Source organism: Macrotis lagotis, chromosome 2, assembly GCF_037893015.1.
Source record: "Macrotis lagotis isolate mMagLag1 chromosome 2, bilby.v1.9.chrom.fasta, whole genome shotgun sequence".
In the NCBI taxonomy this organism is placed as follows: Eukaryota; Metazoa; Chordata; class Mammalia; order Peramelemorphia; family Peramelidae; genus Macrotis; species Macrotis lagotis.
In genome coordinates, this window is record NC_133659.1 from 331,143,298 (window position 1) to 331,154,236 (window position 10,939).

Below are 10,939 nucleotides of genomic sequence, written 5' to 3' on the forward strand. Positions count from 1 at the left end.
CTCCTCCCATCCCCAAAGCCCTGGCCGGCCCAGCCACGTCACCGCCTGCTCCGGGACAGGGGGAAGAGGCGAGGCTGTCCCTGCTGGAGCCCAGGACTCTGGAAGGCTGCCTGGAGGGGGCAGGGGTAGCCCGAGCTTGGCACTGGGCCCAGGGCACTGAAGGGCAGGGAGGCTGGACGGCTGGATGCTGAAGGGAGCCTGGGGCTGGGGCGCAGAAGGGAGCCAGCTTTCTCTGGGTAGGGCATTCTTCTAGGGGATAAGGGCCGGGCGGGAGGAGAGGGCGAAAGCCTTCCACCAAGGGATCGGGAAGGAAGGGCCAACCAGCGGGGCTCTCGACTGGTACCTGTCACTGTGGGAAGGGCAGTGCCATGATGAACCTGTTCCGGATCCTGGGGGATGTCTCCCATTTGCTGGCCATGATCCTCTTACTGGTCAAAATCTGGAGATCCAAGTCCTGTCGAGGTAAGCAACCAGTGAAGCGGGAGGCGGGCTCCCAGTGGGAGAGCCAGGAGGCCAGAGGATGGATAGGGAGCAAGGAGAGCCAGGCTCCTGCCCCTGCAGCCTCCGAGGGAGCCCAAGTTCCGGGGCTCAAACCTTTACTGGGTGATCGGGAACACGTAACAACCTGTGGGCCCAAGGCAGGGAGCCAGAAACCCCGAATTCAAATCTTGCTCCAGAGACTTGCCAGGCCTATGGCTCTCTGCGCCTCAGCTTCCCCAGCTGTAAGATGAGGGACGGAATAGCCCCCACCTCCCTGGGTTACTGTGAGACAGATGAGCAAAAAGTGTTTGTGAACCTGGAACCGGAGCAATTAAACTCAGGATGGTCTTCTTTCTGTCTTTCTCTTCTTTCTCCATGGCCCCTATTTTCCAGAATAGTCCTTTGTGGGCCTCCCGGACTCTCCTCTTTTCCACCCTAACACTCCCCCTTTTCCTCCTCCCTCTGCCCCTCATCACCCCCTCCCCGCGTAGCGGGGACAACCCGTTGGCCATGAAACAGCTCCTCTCCCCGCGTCCGCCACCAGCCCCCCAAGACCTCTTTGCCTCTCAGTGGCTTGGAGACAGAATCGGGGCAGGGCTGGGTGTGAAGGGCCGGCCAGCGGTGCAGAGAAGGGTGTGATGTGGCAGGCACTGAGGCGGGGGGAGGCTGCCCAAAGGAGGGGAATGGGCAGAGGGGAGGTGGAGCCAGGGCCCAGCAGTCGGGGGACACCCAACAGTTAGACCATAAATCGAGCTATGGAGGGGCTTCAGAAAGTCGACTTGATCAGAGCTGGGAGGGGCCTTAGAACCAGAGTATTGGAACTGGAAAGGGCTTAGAACACAGAATATCAGAGCCGGGAAGGGCGGCAGAACCCAGAGTAGCCGAGCTTTGAACAAAACCACAGGATGTTAGAAGCCGCAGGGGCCTCAGGAAATGGGATCTTAGACTGGGAGCGACTGTACAAACCATCTCCCCGACCCTCTCATTTTCCAAGGGTGACAATCAAGGCCCAGCCAGTGGGGAGGTCACCAGTGGACAGAGGCAGAGCCAGGACTGGAACCCAGGCCCCTGCCCCCCGGGCTTTTGTACCCCGCTGCATCTGCAAATGGGAGAGAGGGATGGGACGCTGGGAGCAAAGTGTTGAGCCTCTTCTGATTGATCCCAGAGGGCAAAACCAGAACAGAACAGGAAGAAGGGGGCGGGGCGCAAATAACCACACTTAGGCTTAATGTTAGTGTGAGAACTGTCAGAATGTAAGCAGGACTTGGTGTCCCCCCCAATTAGCGGTCTTCAAGCAGACGCTCAATGGCCATTTGTTGAGTATTTAATCGTGGGCCTTCCTTTTGGGTCTGGACAGGAGGCCCACTGAGGCCCCCTCCCCTCGGACACTGATTCTGTCTTCTCCCAGAGGGGACAGCTGGGTGCTTCAATCCAAAGTCCTCAGATTAGTCTCCCTGCCCCTTTCTTAGCCCACCACCCAAGCCCCCACCTCCTCATTCTCCTTCCCTGGACTCAGGGCTTTGGTGGTGGTGTTTGTGGACAAGGTCCCACGTGGAGACCTTTAAAGGTTCGCCTCAGTCAGGTCCCTGGGACTGGTCCTGACCCTTCTTTGCCCAGGAGCCCTTTGGCCTGTCAAGACAGATACACTCTTCTTAGGCCAGACAGCAGAGGGGGCTGGGGAAATGTCTCATTTCTCCCCCTTTTCACCCAATCCTCGTTCCTCCTGCCCACTGCAGTTGGGCCTCCAGGAGGGAAACATGTCATTGGGAAATGGGATTTCAATCTAGGATCTGCCAGCTTTTTGGCCTTGGTGGAATAGTTTTCTCTCCCCAACACCGTTTCCTGTTCGGTAAAATAAGATGATGCTATTGGAATACTTTTCTAATTCTACCCTTCAAAAAGTTGTACATTGAAGACAGATCCATGGAAGGAAGGTGGGCATAGGGGCTAGATAGGGAGATGGATGGTCCCATTGGAAGACTGATACATTTGGGGTCGGAGGTTGTTGGGTCATTCAGTAGGGGTCTGACTCTTCCTGGCCCCAGAGCACTTGAGTTCCAATCCTAATGCTAGCTGTATGCCTTTAGGCAAGTCACACAATCTCTGTGGGCCTCAATCTCTTCCTCTAGGCCCTTTTGGCTTCAAATCTTAGAACCTAGAGATCCTCATGGACTCCAAAAGTATTGTGTAGTTTTTTGTGGGGGAGGGGGGTAAAGGAGGGACCTATGACAAAAACATTGACTTGTAGATGTGATTCAAAGGGGTCCAGCCTTTCCAAGGCCTAGCTTCATTCATGCTACTGGCATTGCACCATTTTTTCTCTTTCTTGCCACCAGAATAGACTAATATATTTATTTTTTATTTTTATTTAAGTTAATAGGGTAAAGTGGCTTGCCCAAGGCCACACAGCTAGGTAATTATTAAGTGTCTGAGGCCAGACTTAAACTCAGGTCCTCCTGACTCCAGGGCCAGTGCTCTACCCACTGTGCCACCTAGCTGCCCCCGGACTAATATATTTAAAGCTTATTGAGTAAATTCATGTGACTCTGGGTCATGAGACAAGAACTTTTGTGGATTCCTGCCTTGGTCACTCTCTTTCCCTCAGCCGCAGAGTGGGTCAGCCCTCATGCCCCCAGGAACACCACTGAGAGATGGCCAACCCTACTGAAAAAGGCAGCATGGGATAGTGGATGGAGGGCCGGACCTTGCACCAAGAAAACCTTGCCGGAATCCTCTCTGGGATATGACTCTAGACAACTCCCTGAAACCTTTAGAAGCTCAGGCTCCCCATCTATAAGATGGGGTATTACCAGCACCCACCATAAAAGTTTGCTGCGAGGATAAATGAGCTAATACCAACAAAGCATTCTGCAAATCTCCGTGCCACAGAAATGGAGGTTGTTACTTAGAGTGCTTTCGAGTAGACTAATAGGACAATGGCTTGGGAGTTAGTGGACCTGGGTTCAAATCCCCTTTCTGCTGCTTCCTTTCTCTGTGGACTGAGACAAACCACCTCCTCTTTCTAGTCCCATTCTATAGTTTTCCTTTTCTATAAAACAAGAAGATTGAGGCAGATGATCCCTTATTCCTTCTACCCTGAAGTCCCTTAAGCTCCTTGGCCCAGAGTTTCTTCATATGGAAAAGGGAATTGGATTTGAAGCTGCTGTTCACTTAGAAAATCTAGGTTCTAAATCCTGTGAGTTTATGAAACTCACTCTTTTCTATCTGCTGAGCCAGCAACTGGGAGGAGAGAGAGAGAGAAGAGGGGGGAAGGAGGGAAAGAGGGAGGGAGGGAGGGAGGGAAGGAAGGAAGGAAGGAAGGAAGGAAGGAAGGAAGGAAGGAAGGAAGGAAGGAAGGAAGAGGGGGAAATTTTTTACTTAAAAATTCCTAATTCCTTTGTGCTCTTTTTCCTAATACAGGAATCTCTGGCAAGAGCCAGGTCCTGTTTGCTCTGGTCTTCACAACTCGCTACCTGGACCTCTTCAGCAACTTTATCTCCCTCTACAACACAGTGATGAAGGTGAGGAGCTGGGCTTTCCGAGGGCTGGGTACTTGTATAACCACCCAAGCACTTCCTTTCTAAAGCCCTGACCACACCTACTCAAGAAACTTCTGTGCTTCCCTATTACCTCTGGGGAAAAGACCCAGATGTCTGCTGGATAATCCAACTTTTCTCTTCAGGCTGATGTGATAGATAGAATATAGATGTGAGTATATGTGTCCAAATATGACTATACACACACATATACATCTCTGTCCATGCCCCTGATAAATATGTACACATAGGCAGATGTCTAGATATGTCTTCATTTATATTCATCCTTGATATGTACACACTTATACATCTGCATTCTATATCCATATACCTCATTGTACACTATATATCCATTATATCCACTATAGTCTATATCTATATATCTCATTATACATTAAATGTCCATATATACATTATATATCCATATGTCTCATTATACACTATATATCCATTATATCCTATATCCATATATGTCTAGACATGTCTACATTTATACTCATCCTTGATATGTACACACACATCTGTATTATGTGTCTATAAAAATATACATATTGGGGCAGCTAGGTGGCGCAGTGGATAGAGCACCAGCCCTGGAGTCAGGACCTGAGTTCAAATTCAACCTCAGACACTTAATAATTACCTAACCATGTGGCCTTGGGCAAGCCACTTAACCCCATTGCCTTGCAAAAACTAAAAAAAAGAAATTAAAAAAAGAAATATACATATATATTATATATAGATATTATCATATATCATATATTATCAATATAGATACTCCTATCCCCACATATAGACACAGATAACCCTATGGGATGTACAAAATATTCCAAAAGTTTTAGTGCATTTTAAAAACTTGAATAACATCAGAAATAAAAATGTTATAAACTTAAAAAAAAGAAATTTGAATTATTTAAATTTCTTTTTCACTTTGTGAATTTTGAGGAAATATCTTTTTAAAATGTTATTTCATTTTAATTTTTTCCAATTATATGCAAAGGTCATTTTCAACATTCATCTTTTCTATTTTAGAAAGATTTTATTTTGTTTTACAATTTTCCCCCATTCTCGCTTCCCTCCCCCACTCCCACAGAAGGCATTCTGGTAGTTCTTTACCTTGAGTTTTCAGGCTATACATTGATCTCAGCTGCATGTGATCAACATTCATCTTTTTCTCCCCTCCCTGCTCCCCGTGATGCAAATAGTCTGAAATAAGTTAGACGTGCATGAGGAAATGTCTTTTAAATCTTCATTTGAACTAAACAGAACACTGTTATTAGACATCATTGGATGCCTCTTTCTCAGATAGACTGACAACTCCCTGCGCAGCCACTCTGGTCACCTGGTCTATCTCCAATGGACTTTTTCTGCTGGAGTATGTCTAAATGCCCTGCACCTTGATGCATGCATCACAATTGAGTTCCTTGGATGATTTTTGAGGCTAAGAACATAAATTCAATCCTTTCAAGTCATTGAGCAGCAGCTGAGCAGTTATTACAAACTTTGACTAGGGCCACAGAGATCCCAAAAGGGTAGATGTCAATTTGTTAAATTTCACATCAGTTTTTTTTTTTTAGGTTTTTGCAAGGCAAATGGGGTTAAGTGGTTTGCCCAAGGCCACACAGCTAGGTCATTAGTAAGTGTCTGAGGTCAAATTTGAACTCAGGTCCTCCTGATTCCAGGGCCGTCATCTACCCACTGCACCACCTAGCCTCCCCCTCACATCAATTTTTTAAAATGGCAGTAATTGGGGTGGCTAGGTGGTATAGTGGATAGAGCATTGGCCCTGGAGTCAGGAGGACCTGAGTTCAAATTTGACCTCAGATACTTAATAATGACCTAGCTGTGTGCCCTTGGACAAGCCACTTAACCCCATTGCCTTGCAAATAAAAATGGTAGTAATTAACTTTTTCTTTTTTTTTTTTTGCGAATTTGCAGCATTTATGCTTGTGATGTTTTTAAAGTTGCACTAAGACTTTTGGGATGTCCTATATGGATCACCCCCCCCCCATCACATACTCACCCCTCCAAACCAGTCTCTGCTGTTTCTTGTCCACATTCTTCCATCTCCTAGCTTTGTACATGTTTTCCTCCTACCCTTGCCCCTGCCTCTTGGAAAACTCCTGTGTCATCTCCTACAAAAGACTTTTCCCCAATTATATCAGCTCTTATTGGTGCCCCTGCTACTGGGAAATTTATTTTGCATATGCCTTATATTTGCTTATCACTATAAATGCTGTCCGATGCTACACATAGTAGCTACAGAAGAGCTACTTTAAATTTTTTTTCAAGTCTTTTGCTCTTCTCATTTTTTACATCACTTACATTTCCCAATTGACCATTCCCCCCTCCCACTTCCAGAAAGCATCCCTTATAATCAAGATTTTTCTTTCTTTTTTTTGCAAGGCAACAGGGTTAGGTGACTTGCCCAAGGTCACACAGTTGATAATAATAATAATTATAATATTTGACCTTCATTCTCAAAGACCATGACGTCAGGGAGGTGATGCCATGACAAGCACATTGGATTGGAGTGAGGCGGGGGGGCTGTGCTAGGTCACTAGCCTCACTTTCTCCTCCAGAACCATCTGGGTCCAGTGGTCAGATGTGACTGAGGACAACTGGAGATGAGCCTGGATGTGAGGCAATAGGGTAAAGTGACATCCGAGGTCACACACAGCTAGTAAATGTCTGAGTCTGGATTTGAACTCAGGTCCTCCAGACTCCAGGGCCTGTGCTCTAGATGGTTCATTCCTTAGAGTTATCCCACAGCTTCTTTAGCCATTCCTCAATTAAGACATGTTTGTGGGATTCCATTCCAGCAAAGAACCATCATTTCTGCCCCTGGACTGGAGGCTCCCAAGGGGCTGGGACTGTGTTTTAACCTAGCGGTGTCTCTCCCAGTGTTAGTACAGGACTCTGGACAGAGGGATGGCTTCATGGGATGTCTGCTGAGGGTAATTAGAAAAGAACGGTCAGGGCAACCTGGTTGGGTCATGTCTTTGAAAGAATGAACTTCAAGTAATGCAGACTTTTAACAATTAGTTCTAATATTCTTTCCTATGCTTCACCAGAAACACCAGAAAACAAAGGGAGTTTATTTGGGAGAATGGCATGACCTTGGGTCCTCAGGGACCATGCCAGGAGAGCACAGATTGCAGTTATGAACTGGGTTGGATGTTGGGGAATCAACCCACCATCACCTGGCAGCATTTACTAAGTGCCTGCTGGTGTTGGGCATGATACTGAGAGATACAAAGAAGGCCATACATGTGGTGTTATCAGAAAGCTCATTGTCTAATTAGAGGAGACGTCAAACAACCATAGACATGAAATATGGGCAGTCCTGGAGTCAGGAGGACCTGAGTTCAAATTCTACCTCAGATACTTATTAGCTGTATGACCTTGGGCAAGCCACTTAACCTTGACTGACTCACATCCACGGCCGTCTCCAGTCGTCCTGATCCATATCTGGCCACTGGACCCAGATGGCTCTGGAGGAGAGAGTGAGGCTGGTGACACAGCACAGCCCCCACTCACTCAAACCCAGTTCACATGCTTGTCCCGGCATCACCTCCCTGATGTCATGGTCTTCTTCAAGAACAAAGGACAAACCTCCCAGCTTGTCCCAGCTTGACAGGTCATTTCAGAGAGAAGCCTCTAGTTAGAGGAGGTTGGGAAAGGTTTTCTGCAAATGGGATTGGAGCCAAGTCCTGGAGGAAGCCAGGGGAACTAGGTCCCAGAAGAGAGAGGAGGATACTTCAGACCTGGGGGACAACCAGTTCAAAGGTGGGGAGTCAGGAACTGTAGTGGCCTACACAAGAAGCAGCCCCAAGGCTAGTGTTGCTGGATAACAGAGTATATATATGAGGGGGGAATAAGATTCTAAGAAGACTGGAAAGGTAGGAAGGGACCAGGGTGTGAGAGGTTTTAAGAGCCAAGAGTCCCTGGAGTCAGGAGTTCTTGAGTCCAAATCTGGCCTTAGACACTAGCTGTGTGACCTTGGGCAAGCCACTTAAACCCATTGCCTTAAATAAATAAAAAAAAAGATTTTTAAAAAAAGAACCTGAAAGCAACTGGGAGCCACTGGAGTTTGCCAGATTGCAGAGTGATATGGTCAGACTTGTGGGTCTGGTACAGTGGATAGAATGCCAAGTCTAGAGTTAGGAAAACCTGAGTTCAAATTCAGCCCCTTGGCTGTAGGACCTTGGGCAAGTCACCAAACCTTGTCTGCCTCATTTTATCTTTAAAATGTGGAGAAGGAAATGGCAAAGCAGTCCAGTATCTACCAAGAAAACCCCAACAAGATGGTCACAACAAAGGTGGAAGATGAATTGGAAAAACATGCAGGAACCCAAGCAGCCTTGCAGTAGTCTAGGCACGAGGTCAGAAGGATCAACCCAGAACCGTGGCCTTGTCAGAGAGGATGATGCCCAGGTAGAATCCATAGGGCTTACAGCTGATTGGCTATTGGGGGGTGGGGAGTGGAGTAAGAGGATGTCTAGTTGAGGATGTCTGTCTAGGTTGCTAGTTGGAAGGATGAAGACTGTCTTGATAGCAATGGGGAAGGGAGAAAGGGGAGGAAAGTGGAGTTAAGATGCAGAATTCATTATTTGGACTCATCAGCTTTGAGGTAAGAGCAGAAACATTCCCCCCACTCCTGGAGTTTCCTTCCCAAGTCCAGCAGTTCCCACACCAGGTCAGAGGCTTCAAGTTCAGATTCCCTGATAAACATGCAGTGTTCTATGCCAAGCCCTGGCCTACAAGGTGGGTATTTAAGGGCAAAAACTGAGTCAGATTTATAAGAATACAAGTCATTCTCCAATTGATAAATGGTCAAAGGATATAAAAGGTATTTTTCAGATGAAGATCCTAAAGCTATCCCTAGTCATATGAAAAAATGCTCCAAATCATGACTGATTAGAGAAATGTACACTAAAACAACTCTGAAGTAGCACTCATACCGTTCAGATTGGCTAAAATGACAAAAAAGGAAAATGATAAATGTTGGAGAGGATGCGGGAAAACTGGGACACTAAGGCCTTGTTGGTAGTTGTGAACTAATTCAACCATTCTGAAAAGCAACTTGGAACTATGCCCAAACGGAAATAAAACCATACATACTTTCGATCCAGTAATACTGCTGCTAAGTCTGTATCCCAAAGAGATCACAAGAAAGGAAAAAAGACTCATATGTACGAAAATATTTACAGTAGCTGTTTAAAGGGACAATGAATTGGAAATTGAGAAGAGGACATTGAGGAGATGCCCATCAATTAGGGAATGTCTGGATAAATTGTGGTATATGAATGTGATGGGTTGTTCTGCAAGAAAAAATGAGTGGAGGGTGGCTAGGTGGTACAGTGGATAGAGCACCAGCCCTGGAGTCAGGAGGGCCTGAGTTCAAATCTGGACTCAAGACACTTAATTACCTAGCTGTGTGGCCTTGGGCAAGCCACTTAACCCCATTGCCTTGCAAAAACCTAAAAAAAAAATCATGAGTGGGCTGACTTCAGAAAAGCCTGAAAAGACTTGCATGAACTGGTGCCGAGGGAAGGGAACAGAACCAGAACATTGTACACAGAAATCAACTGTGATAGACTCAGTTTCTCTCAGCAGTTTAGTGATCAAGGACATTTCTAAAGGTCTTGAAAGAAAAAGAATTATGAACCAAATAATAACAGACCAAAGCAGACTTTTTTCACTTTTAAAACTTGTTTTGTTTTCTTTTTATGGTTTCCCCCCTTTAATTCTGACTTTTGTTTCATAGCAAGACTAATATGTAAATATGCTAAACACAAGTGTGCATATTATAACCCATATCAGGTTATTCACTGTCATCGGGAGGGGAGGGGGAAGAGAGTGAGAAGAAAAATGCAGACTCAAAAGCAACTATCTTTGCATGTAATAGGAAAAATAAAATAACATTTAAAAAAACAGACAAAATTGGCAATTGGTGCCTGCCCTGGAGGAGCTTACGTTCAACTTGGCATGACTGTCACCATCTTGAAGGCTCCTGCCAGGTTGGCTGAGCCATGCCCATGGCTGTTGCTGTTTTATAAATTGTCTCCCAAGATGTTGAATAGCTGGATCTGTATCCAGGGCATAATCAGTTATGTCCCCCATCCCAGCTCTGAAAATTGAGTAGACCCCGTCGAAGGGTTCTTGAGAACCAAGTCAAAGAGGGCTGACAAGCTAAGTACAGTGTTCCCCTGATCCTAGGGACATTTAAGGGTAGGAAAGCACTAAGAGGAAACCCAGAAGCCCCTTTGGGACGCACAAGGCAGAGTGCAGATTGGCCAGGAGTACAAAGGCATTGACTTTATCTCATTCCTCCTCTCATAGGTGATTTTCCTGCTTTGTTCCTATGTCACCGTATACATGATTTACTGGAAATTTTGGAAATCATTTGACAGTGAGAATGACACATTCCGCCTAGAGTTTCTCTTGGTCCCAGTCACTGGTCTCTCCTTCCTTGAAAATTACAGTTTCACTCCCCTGGAGGTAAGGGAAAAAAAACTGCCCCCCCAACCCGTCTTGTTGAATGGTTCCAAGTCCTTCAGGCCTCCAGACTGTTGCAGGCTGGCTTCCACAGGACTCTTGCAGACAAATGTCCTTTGATCCTTTGACCAGAACTACAGATGCTCAAGGTGTTTGCCAGATTATGGCCTCAAACTGAAAGTTAGGGAGCAATTCCTCTTCCCTGACCACTATAGGTGATTTTTTTAAAGTTAAAAAACAAAAATCCTTTACTTTCTAAAAAGTTTAGGTTGTGCAGGAAAGAGTAGCTATCTTAGCTTAAGATCTTCTAAAAATGACATTCAGCAGTGTCTTCTCAATGTTTATTCAGATGCAGATTCTCATTGTTAAAGTTCAGAGACTGAATGAAGGAAAAAGCTAATTTTCAGAAAAACTTCCAGAGAACC

At 46.0% G+C, this 10,939-nt stretch overlaps 1 protein-coding gene across 2 annotated transcripts in view; it reads left to right on the top strand.

The window, feature by feature from the left end:
- KDELR3 (KDEL endoplasmic reticulum protein retention receptor 3) overlaps positions 1 to 10,939 on the top strand; it is a 17,473-nt gene continuing 6,534 nt past the window's right edge. The window contains exons 1-3 of one of the 2 annotated variants that reach the window (XM_074226933.1): positions 1 to 462; positions 3,901 to 4,001; positions 10,359 to 10,517. In XM_074226933.1, coding sequence (XP_074083034.1) covers positions 369 to 462; positions 3,901 to 4,001; positions 10,359 to 10,517 — 354 coding nt within the window. In that variant the 5' untranslated portion in view covers positions 1 to 368. The remainder of the gene's footprint in view (positions 463 to 3,900; positions 4,002 to 10,358; positions 10,518 to 10,939) is intronic. The other variant, XM_074226934.1, reaches the window with a different exon arrangement.